Consider the following 19,036-nt stretch of genomic DNA (forward strand, 5'->3'; position numbering starts at 1 on the left):
GACTGGACTTCTGTGTTGGTACTTTTGAACAACTCATTATGGGTATGTTATATCCCTCTACATTTGTTTGAATAATTCATATTTGTTCTCGTTTATGTACTGACCACTTCCTGCACTTTCTATACAATTTGATATTTCTATATTATCTATACTATATAGGTCTGTGCAGTTATGGGGTCTGAGTAACCGTAATTGTTTTTCTTGTGAGTCACACAGGGAGTTGTCCTTTTCACTTGTAGGTCTGTGGACCCTTTTTATCTGTATTGTCATGTAGCTTTTTATGGTTAATTTAATAAAGATTTGTTTACACTTCCTATATTTTCTTTTGTAACATACATTTCCTTTCAGGTCATATATATGTATATTGATTGATGTGTTCAGGACTTCACCCTGGGATCTCCCCTTACTAGTAATTTATGCAGTACACTTGCATTTGGGGTTTTTGATCCTTGCGTTTCTTTTTGGATTACTGTTTTAGTTTGTTATTCTCCTGTGTTCCAGCATGTTTGCTTCTTCCTCTGCACTGGACACCATACTCCTGCGTCCTCCAGACAAGAATGACAGCGATTCCTACACTGAAACGCGGGACTTGCTGCGTACTGAAATAGTCAACCCTTTGCGCAAGTGAGTACAGTTTGAAAAACTGATTGTGGCTTCACGTTACAAATTTATATCCTCACCGCTTCACTTCTTCCCCTTAGGCTGTCACTGATGCCACGGCTCATAAAAGGTACTGACGCCGACTAGCATCAGGGCCTTATATGTGACACAGCACTCAACGTCCTTAGTGCTGCGTCACATGCAGCGTCCTGACACTGCTCGGCATTGGTACCTTGTGTAAACTGCAGCCTGCTATGTGCACACAGACCTCTACCTTACTACGGCCAACAAAGTTAAATCTATGCCAGCTAGGAGACATTTTTCTGGTGTAAATTATATCAATCTGTTGGGCCATGGTGACCACGCCATTTTAGTTGAGCCCCACCCATTTTCCCCAAAAGTGGCGTAAAATGCCCAAAAGTCAACATTTTCATAGCAAATTGCTACTGTAAGGGCTTGCCCGCATATAACGGAATTGCTGCAGAATTTCTACACCAATTCTGCAGAAATTCTGCAGCGGAAAAACCACACCTTTTTTTCCCTGTTTTTTTTTACTGCAGAAATGGTGCGGATTTTGCAACGTTTTTTTAAAATGTTGGTGGATGGTGACATCTCTCAAAAAAAAACGCAGCAATTCAGTCCACTTTCCGCAACAGGAATTGAGATGCTGTGGTACCAAAAATACGCACCGCAGGTGAATTTCTGCTCGGAAATTCTACGCAGTGTGTGGATGAGATTTGTTAAATCTCACCCACTTTGCTGCTACTGTATTCTGCTGTGTATTTTCCACCCGCAATTTCGGATGTAAAATACGCAGCAATTACGCTATGTGTGGACAAGCCCTAAAGCTTTCATGACTTTTCTACAGCAGAAAACTGCCCCCAATATGTATACAGACTGCCTTAAAAACTGCAATATATGGTTGGAGCAGACAGGCAGCTGTGGGAATTTTGAATTCCTCCAGGTGTCAGATCTCAAATGCAGATGCGCTCCACTAGCCAAACATTCGGTACAGCATAACATTGGGGTATTTCTACAAAAACAGAGGTGGAGCTAATAAACATTGTACTCAAAAGTATTGTTAGGATCTAAAAATACCTACTTTCAATATGCCACTTTGGTAGATGTACACTTGTTCCTACCATCTATGTACACATAATATATTTATTCAGTGTATTCGCACAATCGTATGGCTTCAAGAAACATGGATATTTTCCAGCAGCCCTTTAAAAGTATTTGGAGCATAAAGTGCCACTGTAAAAAAATATTATTAAATTGCACAATAACCTAATACAATGCTTTTTAGAATCACTCCCTTTCAGTTACAATAATAACATACAGAGCTTATAGGAATTTAATTTATTATTTTTATTTTTTTCACAATGTAGTTACATGGTGATGTGTAACCACACAAACTTAATATTATTATTGAACTCCAGTTTGAGGCCAGCTTAAACGGGTTTTCCCATAGGGACATTTATGGCATATCAAGAGGATATGCCATAAATGTCAGATAGATGCGGGTCCCACCTCTGGGACCTGAAACGATCTCTAGAACGGGGGCCCCTAAACCCCGTTCTAGCTTTTTGTGCTCCCGCTGACTCCCGGCCACTTCCTCATTACATGGTCGGGAGTTACTGAAATAGCGTAACTCACTGAGCTACGCTGTTTCCGTAACTCCCATAGTAGTGTATGGCGGTTACGGAAGCAGCGTAGCATGCGAGTTACGCTGTTTCCGTAACTACTATTCAGTTCTATGGGAGTTACGAAAACAGCCCCCGAAACCCCGCTCTACCTTTCCCGACCATGTAAGTAGAAAACGGAGTAGCTCGCATGATACACTGCTTCCATAACTGCCATTGACTTCTATGGGGGTTACGGAAACCGCATAGCTCAGTGAGCTACGCCTTTTTTTTTTTTTTTTACCTACATGGTCAGAAATTACAAGTGGCGGCAGGCACAGATAAAGATATAACAGGGTTTAGGGGGCCCCGTTCTAAACATAGGTGTGGGACCTGCATCTAGCTTACATTTATGACATATCCTGTGGACATCATGAATAAATAAAGGTATAGACAGCAGCACACATCTCGAGGAGTAAAGTCAAAAGGTAAATTTATTGTCAAAGCATCAGACCAGCACCGTTTTGGCCCATAGTATGTGAAGGGTTTTTCTCGAGAAAGACCCTTCACATACTATGGATCGAAATGTTGCTTATCTGATGCTGATGCTTTGACAATAAATACTTTGAATCAATACTTCAAAAACATGTAGGATTGTGGGGAATTGTAGATTCACTGACTAACAGAAGCTGTCAGCACAATACAGGTGCAGCTTACATCCGTCCGTATTCTGTTACTGTATTAGTTATACAGGCTGCCACAATGCAATGCTATGATAACAGCCCGCAGCGTTACTGCGTTGTCAAAAGAGGTGCCATTTTTATGCTAACGTCTGTAAGGGCTCATACACACGGCCGTTTTACAGTTCTGTTTTGTACGGAGCCATAATAGGGTTGCCATAGAGGTTTTTGAGGCCTCTACTGTTTTCATACGGAGGTTTTTTTTCTGTCTAATTCCATTCAAATCATGGCATGCTCCATCGGACTCTGTATTTATAGAAGTAGTCTCTCCTAGGTGTGAGTATCTCCGTACATACAAAGTTCAACAGAGCAAGCCACGATTTTATAGAGGAGGTATTCTCTTCTAGTAAAATTGCTTCAAGGAGCGAATATCTATGTACGTGTGGAGTCCCAATGAGCTTTTATGGCCGAAGTACTAAGGAGCTGTACAGCCTACACAGATCAGCCATAACACCACCTGCCGTATAATGTGTAGGTCCCTCTCAAAATAGCTAAATAAAGCAGGAAAATTGTAAATTAGAAAAATATATAGTTCTTAAAATCAAATTTAACTTGCTGTTTATGCATACATATGGGCATCACCGGCTTCAGAATATAAGTAATTCCTTTTTGTTTCAATGATGAAAGAAAGGTGGTAATATATAGATGGGGAGGGGTATCAAAACACATGGAGGCTAGAAAAGTCATTAGTCACCTCGGCGGATGCTCTCTTTTTAGGGTTATTTACCTTTCGGACACCTATTATTTTAAACCAGCAACAAATCCTGTTGTGTGAAAAAATACAACAGGCTCTAGAGCAGTCTGCCACCTGTATGCCACGACTCTGTCCCCTGTATGTCATCACTATCCCCTGTATGCCACCACTCTGTCTTCTGGATATGCCATCACTTCTCCTGGGTATGCTACCACTCTGTTGCCTGTATGCCATCACTGTTCCCTATGTATCACCACTCTACCCCCTGTATGCCCATTGTGCAAAAAATACAATGGGCTCCAGAAAACTCTTGTTGGTCACTTCTGTCATTTTTCATGAAACCTTAAAATACAAAATGCAGAAGCATTTGCAGGATGATAATCCTCCCCGGGCAAGAGACGTGGACCCCTTCCTACTCAATACCCTTCTACTGGTGCAATGTAAGCCGCTCTACACGCACGCTAGACTGTGTCACCTTCTAATAGTTTTTTCAGCCCGTTCTTTTTGTCTGTTTCCGAGGTGTCTTTGCGCCTTTCGATTGAGACATGCCCTTTTTTTGGGGATCATGTTTTGTACTTTTGCAATATTTACTTTACGCATGCACTGAGATTCAGCTCTAATTTGTTGTGGTGTCCCTTCATTATGACGATCACGCAAATGCTGAAGCTCCACATTACTTTCATCTACAGTTTGTTGTTGCGGCCTTGTTCTGTCATAACTGGCTTCTGGCATTCAATTGACAGGGGTCCATGACGTCCATGGGCTAACTGAATAGGAATATTGGTGGAACAATTGTTATTATTGAACAGCTCATTCACTGTGTGTGTGTGTGTGTGTGTGTGTGTGTGTGTGTGTGTTTGTATTGATGTCATGCCCGTAGCAACAATCAGAGCTCGGCTTTCCTTTTAACCCCTTAGTGACCACCAATACGCCTTTTCACAGTGGTCACTAAGGGGCCTTTGGCTAGTCTGTCGCCTTTTCAAGGCGGCCCAGTCTAAATCCTGCACGGCTCCTTGGTCCAGCGTTCACTCTGCCATGAGCTGCTCAGCGCAGGCAGGCGCGATGTAGTGACCTCATCGCCTGTCTGCATCGAGTCACTCACAGCACATACGGGGATAGGTAAGTAATTATGTTATTATTATTTCGTTGGCAACACAGCTTGCCTTTTATACATTAGTTTGATGTGTTTGGACATTTCTTTGCCGAGTTATTAGCGCACCTCATAGGAGTGCTGTTTAATACATGTAGCCAAGCACGTTGGGTGGGAGTTTAGGGTATTTCCAGTTAAGTAAAGTTACCTTTAGCAATGAAGGGTATTTACCTGGAGGTTTGCTAGTCTTTACTGTATGAAAATGTAATTTATTACCAACACCTGTCATTTCCCATATTCTGCCGATGTGTCAATTTAGGAATGGCTATGTATGTGCCACCAAAGTGATGGCCTTGAGGAAGATTTTGGAAGCTGCAGGAAAGAGCACTGGCTTTACCAACAAGGAAAAAGGTAACTAGATGACCTTCTGTTTACCAGATCAGCTGTCCATAAACAATATTGGTAGATCACCACTGTACATTTCACATCATTTTACCGGTGTTCATTATATCCGTGGGTGAAAAGATTGTCAGATGATCTTCATGGAAGTGTATGAGGTATAAAAGTATTATGCATGCGTTTATACATCATTAGAGATTGTATAGCTCATGTAGGGACAGCTAATGCAAAGATAAGGCGTTATGCATTCAGGTGGAGCTTATTCCTTCTAGGATATTGGCACTCTGGAGTCCTTAAGAGTTTAGTTATAATGAAATGTCTTGCAAAATTGTGACTTTTGACAATGACCGAACCTCTGCTTTTTCTTTTCAGATCCCGAAGAATTTCTAAATCGCATGTTCCAAGTCCTTAGGGTAGAGCCCCTATTTTATATTAGGTATTTCAGTAACTATCTCTGGGACAATGCCATATTGTGCTGGCTTTTGAGCACTTTGAATCATCCTGCACATATTTTTATTTTCCCCTCGCTTGTAATCCTTTCTCTACTAGTTTGTATCCTAAACCGATATTTTCCTCTTGTCGACCCTTTTTCTTTCCCTGTTTTTTCTCTCTCTCTTTTTCTCTCTCTTTTTCTCTCTCTCTTTTTCTCGCTCTCTTTTTCTCGCTCTCTTTTTCTCGCTCTCTTTTTCTCGCTCTCTTTTTCTCGCTCTCTTTTTCTCGCTCTTTTGCGCGCTCTCTTTTGCGCGCTCTCTCGCTCGCGCTCTCTTTTTCTCTCTTCGTATCAGTATAACTGATCACAGATTAAAGATTACTATTACTGTTTTGTGAGTAAGCATTCGTTCTATCATGCGTTTTCTTCAGTTGAATCATTTATTTTACTTTTTGAATGTCTTGAAAATATTACTACGGTATAAATAAGTCTGGTGAGTCCCCCTGCCTTTCAAAACATCTACGTAGTTGAGGTTGTTGATATGTTCATTGACCTATAGAGAAAACTGGTAAAGGTTATTCTAAGAGTTGGACAGGGGGTAAAGACCTAAATGAGGATTCATGAGCGGTCATTGTTTTTTAAATGAAAGTCCGGAGGATCCCAATGTAAATAATTTAAAGAGCCCTCACACTAGAATATATTTATTTTTTTCATTCTAAAATTACTTGTATAAAACAGCATTTGGATGACAGATGCTCTTTTGTCTCATGGCTTCACAGAAAACCGAAGGAGAGGCCTCAAGGTTGTATATCCTATCAAATTTTCACGGAGAAGAAGCAGCCAGTGGATGTAGCCTGTGTGCAACAATTGCTCGAATGGTCCATGGTTACTGATGATATCAAGTTTACAGAAGTAAGGTATCATTCTACTTTTTGTAAAGTCTGAGTTTGAGACCCTAGCACAAAATTATTTGTTTTTGTGTCGCCATATGTTAAAGAGGCTCTGTCACCAGATTAGAAGTGCCCTATCTCCTACATAATCTGATCGGCGCTGTAATGTAGATAACAGCAGTGGTTTTTATTTTGAAAAACGATCATTTTTGAGCAAGCTATGAGCAATTTTAGATTTATGCTAATTAGTTTCTTAATGCCCAACTGGGTGTGTTTTTACTTTTAACCAAGTGGGTGTTGTAAAGAAGTGTATGAGGCTGACCAATCAGTGACATACACTTCTCATTGTTCCTGCCCAGCTTCTTTCACTGCACAATCTCGCTGGGCTGGAACAATGAGAAGTGTATGAGGCTGATTGGTCAGCCTCATACACTTCTTTACAACACCCACTTGGTTAAAAGTAAAAACACACCCAGTTGGGCATTAAGAAACTAAATCTAAAATTGCTCATAACTTGCTCAAAAATGATCGTTTTTCAAAATAAAAACCACTGCTGTTCTCTACATTACAGCACCGATCAGATTATGTAGGAGATAGAGCATTTATAATCTGGTGACAGAGCCTCTTTAACATATGGCGACACAAAAACAAATAATTTTGAAAGGTGTTTTTACTGTGTAAAAGTAGTAATACATAAAAAAAACGATATAAATTTGGTATCGCCCCAATCCTATCGACCCGCTGTATAGACAGAAAAATAAAAAGTTGGGGCTCTTTGAATGCGACGATGAAAAAATGTAACATTTTGCTTGGTCATTAGGCCTAAAATAGGCTGTGCACTAAGGGGTTAAACCACAGGCCAAGTAGATACAAAAACAAGCAATATGGTATAAATTTTAACTTTAGGTGTGCTTGATGAGTTTGTGCACCTTTTTGTCTTGTAGTCTTACTTTGCTTTTGTGAATGGCTATCAAAGAATCGCTACTGATCAGATCATCTGTTTTATGGTGTGGCTGTGGCTTATTGGTCAAAATGGTCTTAACGAGTGATGAAGTTTCATCCATAATGATGTACCCGAGGTGGGCTGCAGTCATTTGACATGTCACTATTAATAACAGGTCATTACACAAGATAGACTTGCCAGCACTATCTACTGGCAAATAATTATATAGTCATGTTCGCTACCTGATATGGACTATTTGATAGGAATGGGATTATTGAGACCGTCTAATGTTGCCTTCTTTACGTGTTATTTGCCATGTCCTATACTTTTACCTAATTAAATATCCCCATGTCCTTCTAGGTTCCCTCTTGCTTTAATGTTCAAATGCCAAGAAATGGCAAAGAATTCAAGATGTTTAACACTATTATTCCAACCCAGCAGCTGGATATAACTGATCTTCTAGAAGACAGTAAGTTCTAAGTTAAAAAAGTAAACAAAATATAAGATGTTAGTCATCAGTTGTAAAAGTATGAGCCGCAACTTCATCATTGTTGGAGAAGTTAGACATTGTCACCTGACAATAAATGACCGCATTCAGTACATTGCATAATACATGCATAACCTGTTCTTCTCAGATATGTGTTTTTAGGCGGCGTATAACTTGCCTTCCTTACAGGACGTTACTCCCTAAATCTACAGTATAATCACTTGTAAATTTATTGGTGGATTTCTATTGACCAAAAAAGGCCTATTAGAGGTGTTAGGCCCAATTCACACGACCGGGTTTCCCGGCCGTGTGACGGCCGTTCAAAAAACGGCTGTCACATGGCCGCAGTAGGAACAATACACCCCAAATGGGGCTATTCACACGACCGTTTTTTGTTTTTTTTGACGGCCCGAGAAACCCGGGTGTCAAAAAAATGGGACATGCCCTATTTTCGGCCGTTCTCCCGGCCGCCCAGCTCCCATAGAAGTCTTTGGGGCCGGGTAATACACGGCCATCACTGGAATGTGTTCCTAGTGATGGCCGTGTCTTCCAACCCTTGCTCTCTCCTCCTTCCCACAGTGCGAAGTGCAGGTGAGGAGGAGGGTATTTTTTTTGCTCCCTGTAGGAGCGGAATCCCAAATCCCCAGCCACGGCAACGCTGTGGCCGTGGATTGGGGATTCCGCTCGAGGAGAAGTCCCTAACTTCACTGTCCATATATGGACACAGTGACGTCAGGGACTTCTGAAGCGGAATCCCCGGCGCTGTGGCCGGTTTTTCCGCTCCAGGAGAATTCCTTGACTTCGCTTTGTCCATATATGGACATTGAAGTCAGGGACTTCTCCTGGAACGGTGGCGCTATCTGCAGAAAGGTAAGGGGTGCCATCTATGGGGGGGTGCTGTGTGGCACTACTTACAGGGGGGCTGAGTGGCACTACTTACAGGGGGGCTGTGTGGCACTACCTACAGTGGGGCTGTGGCAGTATCTACAGAGGGCAGTGTGTGGCATTCTCTACAGAGGGAAGTGTGTGGTAAAAAATGTACAAATTAAATTCATCCGTTTTTAAAACGGACAGGGAAAAAAAGTGATGCAAAACGGGTCAAAATCGGCCGTTAAAAACGGAAACCCGGAACGGAAGCGGAACAGATGCAAAACGGCCAAGAAAAACTGACGTTTTTATCGGCCGACACTTGGACCCTGTCGTGTGAATAGAGCCTTAGTCTTGTTGAAATACTAAATTAAAGGGGTTGCCTAGTGTTAAAGATAAGCCTGCAGTGGGCATGACTACCCAAACAGCATTGTCATGCTCTACCCCAGATGCTGTTTAGGAAGTATCTCCCTCTGCTGGTTAGAATGCCTTACTATACGCTGACACTTACTGAGTTATTTCCGATGCAGGGTCCCAAGTTCCAATATTTGTATATATATCATTTGTCAGTGTTTGGTTACACTCTATAAGTAGTTATAATACTACTATTTTATTTTCTTCTCCTCGATTTTATACTGTATTGGCACTGAATATTTTTCTTACAGAGCTATGTGCTGTTGTAATCCTGTTTTGTTCTGATCATTGTTTCTATGCTATACATAATGATTATGATTATTGGACTGGAATTTGTTTGGATCCAAGCCCAATGCCAGTTTAAATCTTGCTTTTTTTTAATTGTTTTTTTTTGCTACAAACTGACAGATCATAGTAAAAATCCACAATGTTACTTTTTTTTTAATTTTTTAAATCCTATGAATATATGTCAAAAGAAGGTGTAAAATGTTACTGGAAAGAGGCAGGAAGTAATGTGAGCTAAAAGACTCAAATACCACAGGGGAAACTTCTTAGTTAAAATTGACCTTTTCTTAGATTTGCACTGCTACAGGTAACGCAGACCTTTTATCACTCAGATGATTCTGTTTACAATAAAGAAAATTTCCTGCCAGCTTGTGAGCCTGGTTCATTGTGAGGATGGACAACCGGAAGGAGATGGTTGCCTTATATAATCTACACATATTATAAGATCATTTATCCTGTTCCTTTTCATTCTTGCAGCCCCACGACATTGTTCAATCTGTCAGTCTCTGGCAGTAGTGGAATGTCTTGACTGCTACGAGGATCTGCAGATCACGCCAGGACACATAAAACAGTATTGTGCTATCTGCAACAAGCAGGTACTTCCTGTGCGATAAATTACACTAAAATAGTGTTGTTTGATTGTCCTACAAGACAATGGTCCTTTAATTTACTTTTTCCTTATGGACAGGTCCACCTTCACAGGCAACGATGTGGCCACCAACCAAGAGATCTTAGTGTCCCTGAAAATGTAAACTGCCAAGCTGTACTGCAAAGACAGAAGTTACAGCTTTACGCTGTTTTATGTATAGAAACTAGTCATTACGTGGCTTTTATTAAAATGAACTCTCATAATCGTCCTCTTTGGGGATTCTTCGATAGCATGGCTGATCGGGAAGGTGAGTTACTGTTCTGTGTATGACCTAGTTTTGCTCTGCAGTCTGATTTCTCAATTTACTGTACACTTCCTGAAAACTACCAATCCCAGCAGGAAATTAATTCCCGTCATTAACAAATCTCCAATTCTTCTAAAAATCCAGACACTCAATCTTATTTATTCTTGTGTTTTTTTTAAATAATTTTAGGAGGACAGAATGGATTCAACATCCCTCGTGTAACACCATGTCCAGAAGTGACGGAATACTTAGAAATGACAGCTGAAGAACTACAGCAGGAAGACCCAAAGAGCATGCCAACATATGCCCGACGGCTACTTTGTGATGCATATATGTGTTTATACTACAGCCCCGATCTGAGTCTGTACAAATAGTCATCAGTGGAATTTAGGGTAGAAATTCTGGAAAACGTCATTGATTGTAACACAGTCAATCGCATCTACGATGATATACTGTAATAGAGGTTTACTTTTAACGAAGTGACCGCTGCAATAACTTTGGGCTGGCTCCCAGTTTTTTAATCTTTGTTAGACAAAAACAAGATGAAGAAATAGAGGGGCGCACCCTAGTGTGAGAACATACTATGGTGTTAGCATAAGTGGTGTAGGCTTTGGTTTAATGTAAGCGTTAATTATGCAGGAAGGATTTAAGTAATCTGGATGCGATCGGTACTTGTTGATGAAGATCCCTGAGTGGGATAGAAACGCGTCGCAATAAAGGGAGTTACCTCCTAAAAGTACTACCTAATCGTGCATGAATATTACCTAAAGAGGAGAAGTCTCCCAGCACTCCTTTACAGAGCAGAATATTGTAAGAGCTCCTATCGCATTCATATTATTCTTTATTGTCAATCACATTCCATCAGAATGATGAATTATTTCTTGTATTAAATATATTTTTACATTAATGGTGACGGTTGGGTTACCGGTTTGAATTGAGTTTGGACTCAATCTGACTGCTATAATACTGCATCCTTTATACAATACTCCTCAGGTAATCAATGGCAGAATATTGCACCCATAGGTATGACCAATGCACCCTTAAAGTGTATGTCACCAATTTTTGGAGTTTAATCCGTATCAGATTGTGATTATTCCCTTGTGGTCATTGGATTACAAGATATCTTTCACTTTTTTCGTGTTTCCTTGTGCAATTGTTCAGTTATTAAAGGCTTGGCTTGTGTCTGAATCTAAATGCTGAAGCTGCCATGAGGACTCTGAACAGTCAGATTCAGCAGGTTGCAAGGTGACATGATCCACTAATTCGCTTCTAAATCCTGTATTCTAAGAAGGTTGGACAAGGGTGGAACCCCTAATGAATATTCATGAATAGCCATGTTGTTAACATACTTGGATACAATTCAGGAGAGTTGCAGTGTACTCCAGTGCAGTATACTGGAAGAAAATCAGTCACATAAAGCATAATCTCCTCCATAGTGCTGGTACTGTAATCTGCTGCAGATTTTCCGTGCATTTTTGTCCCGTGTGCAGGGGGCCTTAAAGAGGCTCTGTCACCACATTATAAGTGCTCTATATTGTACATGATGTGGCGCTGTAATGTAGATTACAGCAGTGTTTTTTTATTTAGAAAAACGATCATTTTTGACGGAGTTATGACCTATATTATCTTTTATGCTAATGACTTTCTTAATGGACAACTGGGCGTGTTTTTTACTTTTTGACCAAGTGGGCGTTGTGGGGAGACGTGTATGACGCTGACCAATCAATGACCAATTAGCGTCATACACTTCTCTCCATTCATTTACACAGCACATAGCGATATAGCCATATCACTATGTGCAGCCTCATAAACACACTATAACATTACTGCAGTGTCCTGACAATGAATATACATTACCTCCAGCCAGAACGGGATGTGTATTCAGAATCCTGATACTTCTCTGCACTTCTCTGTGATTTACAGCATAGCAGGTGTAGTCTCTCGAGATTATGCTGTAAACTGCCATTTACAGCGAGATCTCGCTGTGCTGTGCTGTAAATCAGAGAAGTGGTCAGGATTTTGAATACACATCCCGTCCTGGCTGGAGGTAATGTATATTCATTGTCAGGACACTGCAGTAATGTTAGTGTTTGTGTATGTGGCTGCACATAGCGATATAGCTATATCACTATGTGCAGTGTAAATGAATGGAGAGAAGTGTATGACGCTGATTGGTCAGCGTCATACACTCATCTGTACAACGCCCACTTGGCCAAAAAGTAAAACACGCCCAGTTGTCCATTGAGAAACTCATTAGCATAAAGCTAAAATAGGTCATAACTCCGTCAAAAATGGTCGTTTTTCTAAATAAAAAACACTGCTGTAATCTACATTACAGCGCCGATCACATCATGTACAATATAGGCCACTTATAATGTGGTGACAGAGCCTCTTTAAAGGACAGGTGTTTTGCGAAAAAAAAATTTTTTTATATAAATTTGCTTTTAGTGTGTTATTAAAATAAATTTTATTTATTTGTGGTCTTGTGTTTTACTTTTTTCTTACTTTTACTTCACTATGGGGGCTGCCATTTTTTTTTCATCTCTGTATGTGTCGATTAACGACACATACAGAGATGGAATACGGCACACACATCCCCATAGAGAATGCGAACAGGAGCCGTTCCATTCACTATAGTGTACGCCGTCTGTGTGGGAACGGCGCATGCGCCGCTCCCACACAGTCCAAAAGGAAGGTCTTCGGCCGAGCGACATCCGGCGCCATTTTCTTGTGGACCGGAAGCCGCAGCCGGACAGTAAGATGACTACTTATGTTCAGAAGCAAGGACTAGGAGCGGAGGGAGCAGCGGCAGGAGCAGGTAAGTTATGTTTGTGTATGTTCGTGTTTTACTGTGTGATTACCACTGTATCTAATCCACTGTGCATTCGCTCAAAAAATGGCGGCACACAGTGTAGGAGGTTTGAACATTCAACCCGCTCTCTCCTGGCACTAGCCAGGATAAAGGAGGGGGGATTGTTTGAGTACACTAGAGCGAGTGTGTCTTCTCACATACAATCACTTTCACGCTCCTGTCATTTTCACCTCAAAAACATCTCCAGAATCCGCTCTTTTCTTACGGAGGAAACTGCCAAAACTCTCATTGTTGCTCTGATTCACTCTCGTCTTGACTACTGTAACTCATTACTAGTCGGTCTTCCCCTCACTAAACTCTCCCCTCTCCAATCTATCCTCAATGCAGCAGCCAGGCTCATCTTTATGACCAACCGCTACACCAACGCCTCTAATCTGTGCCAGTCACTGCACTGGTTGCCCATCCCCTTCCGAATAAAATTCAAACTTATTACTCTCACCCACAAAGCTCTCCACAGTGCTGCACCTCCTTACATCTCCTCCCTCATCTCTGTCTACCACCCTACTCGGGCTCTACGTTCTGCCAACGACCTTAGATTAAAATCCTCCATAATCCGAACCTCCCACTACCGTCTCCAGGATTTCTCTCGTGCTGCACCCGTCCTCTGGAATGTGCTACCCCAGACAATCAGATTAGTTCCCAATATCCACAGTTTTAAACGTGCCATGAAAACACATCTATTTAGACTTGCCTATAACATTCCCTAATCTGACTCCTTTCCATGGCCCTCCATTTAGATTAGTCATCAGAATAAGATTCCCTCACACTCCTTCTCTTCATGTCCGTCATACACGGATACTGGCTGGTGACCGGCTCATGCAGCTTTATGTTACCACCGCATGTGTATAAAAATGGCCGGACCATTGTACAGAACAAACACTATTACACTTTGTGTCTCCCTTATGTCCTCATAGATTGTAAGCTCTTGCGAGCAGGGTCCTCACTCCCCAGGTTTGAATTGTAAATTAACTTTGTCACTATGTAATGTCTGATATTGTTTGTTTCATGTTCCCTCTAAATTGTAAAGTGCTGCGTAATATGTTGGCGCTATATAAATAAAGATTATTATTATTATTATTATTATTATTCTCCAATTTTGCAGCATAAAGCAATGAGGTTGCTTTAACACATGCCAATGGCTCTCCAGAAGGAAGCAAACTGCCTCTCTAGTGGCACCTATAGGTGATTACCCTGTAAGGCAATCTCCGACTCTTTTTTTTAGAGCCTTGAAAGACTCGGGTTAACAGCCAAAGCAGAGACACCCTAAGGGTATGTTCACACGTACACGTCCGATACGCCTGAAATTACGGAGCTGTTTTCAGGAGAAAACAGCGCTGGAATTTCAGACGTAAAGGCAAGTGCAGGCGTTTTTCGCAGTGTCCATTACGGACGTAATTGGAGCTGTTTTTCTATGGAGTCAATGGAAAACTGCTCCAATTACGTGACAGGCACTTTGACGCTGGCGTCTTTTTTACGCGCCGTCTTGTAAATTGTCATTGTAAAGCCCATTCATACGAATGGGCAGATGTTTGCCGGCGCATTGGAGCCGTATTTTCGGACGTAATTCGAGGTTAAAACGCTCCGAATTACGTCCGTAAATAAGTTGTGTGAACCCAGCCTTAGACTCAAAGCGTCGAACATTGACTAACAGGGTAATCCAGTATAGGTGGAACTACAAAATTAGTTATCTTCCTTCTGGAGGAGAGCTAATTTGCTTCTTTAATAGAAAATGTCAGTGGGATAGCTTTATGAATGGATAATTCATAGAATATAGGCTGCTATAAGTGATGTCCATATTTTCCTGAAATTGTCTGACCTTCAGTGAAAGCAGGTCACGGCATTACAAGATTATTACTAGAATGTCATTTGTAAAGGGAATATTTCCAATAATGCTGGTATTACATTGCTAATAGTGCAATCACTTTAATGTAAAGGTATGTTCACACGACAAAAATACGTCTGAAATTACGGAGCTGTTTTCAGGCAAAAACAGCTCCTGAATTTCAGAAGTTATAGTGCATGCGTTTTTTGCGGCGTCCATTACGGACGTAATTGGAGCTGTTTTTCAATGGAGTCAATGAAAGACTGCTCCAATTACGTCCCAAGAAGTGTCCTGCACTTCTTTGACGCGGGCGTAGTTTTACGCGCAGTCTTTAGACAGCGATGCGTAAAATTACAGCTTGTCTGCACAGAACATCGTAAGACCCATTGCAGGCAATGGGCAGATGTTTGCAGACGTATTGGAGCTGTCTTTTCAGGCGTAATTCGAGGCGTTTTTAAACGCCTCCATTACGTCTAAAAATAGGTCATGTGCACATACCCTAAGAAGACCTTTGGCATGGTTTGGATAACCGCTTTTTGTTCAAAGGTTCCATGATGATATAGTAGTCCTAACAGGTTCTGACATTGGAGCTGCGCTGGCAAACATTTTTTCTTCAATTTCCTCCTGCCGGACTTGCTAGATAAACTGGCGTCTTTCCGAAGGGGGGGTAACCGGTGGGCACTGGCCCCACGGTAGAGAGAAAGAAGGGAAACTAATAATTCTCCTCTGCGAAGTGAGCACTAATCAGAGCCTGCACACTGACCATATTGCTCGCCACGTCACCCGCCTGTTTGTCAGCCAGATTTGGAAAGCAGACCGTGTGTGTGACAATGTAAGCACTGTTTCATATTTTCTAACATTCCTGTAGAGAGAGAGAGACAAAAAATGTCTAGAAGACGATGTTGTCCTCATGGAGGGAGAGGAGGGGGGGGGACACCAGCGGACTCTCTAACACAAAATGTGAGTATTGATGTGAACAAGACTTTGAGACAATTTGTCACGACACTACCTTCATGGATTTATTTTAAAAAAATTGAATGTCTGGGTGTTGAACCATCAAAGTAGCTTGCAAACATTTATGTGTAATATCTTTTTTACAGCTCAATCCCACATTACTTTGGTTATTGTCAGTTGAATATTTTCTTAAAACTTAGGGCAATTATTTTGTTGCTCATAATGCCTTTATTGTTAGGCTGATTTAATTTATACTCACCCACAACTATTTTTTAAACGACTCCATGTACTACCACCAGTGCAGGATGGGCCTCCATTTACGATAATCTGCTCCTGGGCTGGTGGGAGGATACTGTGGTGTTTCCAGCTTACACATGGTGGACAGAGAAGGTATTATTCTGGACATGCTATATTGATTATATCTTGTTACTCTGGACAAGGAACAGAAGTTGAGTTTGGTCTTTTCATCAGGCTGTTTAATGATAACTGCATAGGTCTCAGATTTACATCGGAGATCCATCTGGACCAAATTCACTTCCTGGACCTGTGGATCTTTAAAGGAGGATAAGAGGTTACTCTCCTCCATCTACTCTAAACTAAGTGCCACTAACGATCTCCTGCATTGGCATAGTTACCACCCACCTGCCTTGCGGAGGGGCATTCCTAAGGCGCAATATCAAAGGGTCCGTATGAATTCCTCCTTAATGGAGACTCTACTGTTCCAGCCAGGCTTTTGCAGAAGAGTTTTGTGGATAGGGGCTACCCTCAAGAGGATGATAAAAAAACAAATAAGGCTGATAGGTGCCTAAAGAAGGGTGCTCAGGGAATAATATGCAAACTCTTCGTAAATTCTTGCCTATATTCGTTGCAGACCGAGATTGAAGGATGTTTTTACCGACTATCCAAGTGTCACTTATTGTAAAGGTCAGGAGTCTGCATGACAGGCTTGTACAAAGCCACTATACCTTTCTAAAACAACAGGGTCCCTGGCTGGATCGTTAAAATGTATAAACTGCATCGGACTGGCGCACCAGAGGTTCCTCCGGTGGGCCTAGACACTGAACAGTATGCCTCCGGCTGCGGAGCAGAGAGCTATTGGCTCCCTGCCCTGCACCCTACTTTTGTAGGTCACAGGCTGTTTAAGGCTTGTGGCTTTCCTAGAGGTCGGAGGATGCAGAGAACGTCCGTGCGCAGGTGTCGCGGTGACGTCCCTGCTTCAATCCACGGACAACAGGTAGAGGACCCATCTGCTCATTGTGAAAGCGGGGTTAGGTAATGATAACGCAATTCCCAAAAGGTAGATCGACACCGATACGGCCGGAGACAAAAACAGAACAGACAAGTATCTGATAACTGTAGAGGTCTGAGCTAGTCCCGGCCCCCTATCGTTTATTTATACTTGTTCTATATTCATGCAATACTATAAGACAATAAATATCAGGTTTAGACAGTATTTTGGCCAACATACAGTAACATAACAGTAGGAAATAGTCAGTCCTTCACCTTTAGTACAGTTCTAGAGAATTCTGCGGACAAACATGTTTTCTTCCCAAATACCTCTACTCCCCCTGACCTATGTATTTAATCCGTCAATTCTTGCAAAATGATAACCAACTCTTTCCTCCCTTCCTTTCCTCAAAACAACATCTGTTATAACAGTCTATTTCGATTAACTATTAGCATTACTTTAACATTACTCCCCTCTTTTTATCATTTGGCTAGACCTTTTAACTACTCTCCCTTCCCTTCCGAGAAACACCCAAAGGCTCGTCCTACCTACACAAGGTATAGAGATACTAATCTCCATAAATTGTGGGATGTTCAACATCCATCCAGACGATCCTTTAACTTAGGCTTTCTCATATTTCCCCTTACCCGCTAGCTATTACAAATATAGATTCTAATATGAGAACTGAAAGAGTTAGTTATATATATATATATTGTTAAACACGTATGTGATATATCATATATGTCAGTAACAGGTTAATTCTTGTCTTTCTCAAATCAGTTCTTTTCCACAATAGATGCAGTCCTTGATGTCATCAAGCGATTCCTTTTCACATGTGTAGCATTTTCGCTTCATAGGCGCAATCATGATCATAACTGGGGTATTGCTTCGTTCAGGGGAAGATCTTTTCTTTTTACGGCTACAATTTGAACCTATTATTTTCCTAAAGACAACGAGTAGAATTTTGATTACTATTACAAGTATTAGTGCAATCATAACAACTTGCAAAAGTACATGAGAAATACCAGATATCCATCCCCCTATCCCCTGAAACCAGTTGAGAGGATTCAACCAAGATAACCAGTCGGGGAAATGCAATTCTGATTGAGCATTAGCCTCACGATATCTTTCTTTTAGTTCTTGCGCTTGGTTAATATCATAAGCAACTTGCATCATTCCTGTAGGATTGATATAGTGACAACATGCTGGTCCTACTATTTGACAATGTCCTCCTTGTGAAGCACTTAAATAATCCAATACCATAGTGTGTTGATTAGTAACTACTATTAATTGTTTCGTATAAACAGAGTTCACACTTATAGCATCGAAAAGGTAATCAGTAATATTGTCAAATACTTCCCCATTATGTTGTTAGATTTTATAACTTTTTGCAATGAGAAGCATGTATCCAGGTTGGTTTTTCCTGCAGTTTCACTGAGGTAGGGGTGATCAGTTGGACCTGGAATGGACCCTCAAATCGTGGTTCCAGTGATTTGCGGACGTGCTTTTGAACCGTAACCCAATCTCCAGGTTTTAACTGGTGTGCACCGGGTATAGAAGAGGGATCTGGAATGGAACTGAAAACATAATTGTGAATCTGTTGCAAATTTTTCTGTAGAGCTCCTACATACTCGGTCATATTTGAGTACATTGACTGAAGCTGCTGAGGGAAATACAAGCCAGTTTTTGGAGCACTGCCAAACAAAATTTCATAAGGACTTAATTTATTTTTCATGGTTGGCGTCATACGGACAGAGTGTAGGGCAATGGGTAGACATTCAGTCCATGGCTTATTTGTTTCTGCCA

The 19,036-nt window shown here is 41.3% G+C and overlaps 1 protein-coding gene across 2 annotated transcripts in view; it reads left to right on the forward strand.

Moving 5' to 3' along the window:
* Positions 1 to 11,865, forward strand: part of LOC142742893 (ubiquitin carboxyl-terminal hydrolase CYLD-like) — a 40,626-nt gene extending 28,761 nt beyond the window's left edge. For both annotated transcript variants that reach the window (XM_075853108.1, XM_075853118.1), the window contains exons 8-15: positions 502 to 624; positions 5,066 to 5,157; positions 5,518 to 5,581; positions 6,355 to 6,487; positions 7,769 to 7,877; positions 9,939 to 10,057; positions 10,150 to 10,357; positions 10,544 to 11,865. In XM_075853108.1, coding sequence (XP_075709223.1) covers positions 502 to 624; positions 5,066 to 5,157; positions 5,518 to 5,581; positions 6,355 to 6,487; positions 7,769 to 7,877; positions 9,939 to 10,057; positions 10,150 to 10,357; positions 10,544 to 10,728 — 1,033 coding nt within the window. In that variant the 3' untranslated portion in view covers positions 10,729 to 11,865. The remainder of the gene's footprint in view (positions 1 to 501; positions 625 to 5,065; positions 5,158 to 5,517; positions 5,582 to 6,354; positions 6,488 to 7,768; positions 7,878 to 9,938; positions 10,058 to 10,149; positions 10,358 to 10,543) is intronic.
* Positions 11,866 to 19,036: the final 7,171 nt, after the last annotated feature.

The sequence above is a fragment of the Rhinoderma darwinii genome, chromosome 1 (genome assembly GCF_050947455.1).
Source record: "Rhinoderma darwinii isolate aRhiDar2 chromosome 1, aRhiDar2.hap1, whole genome shotgun sequence".
NCBI classification, from domain to species: domain Eukaryota; kingdom Metazoa; phylum Chordata; class Amphibia; order Anura; family Rhinodermatidae; genus Rhinoderma; species Rhinoderma darwinii.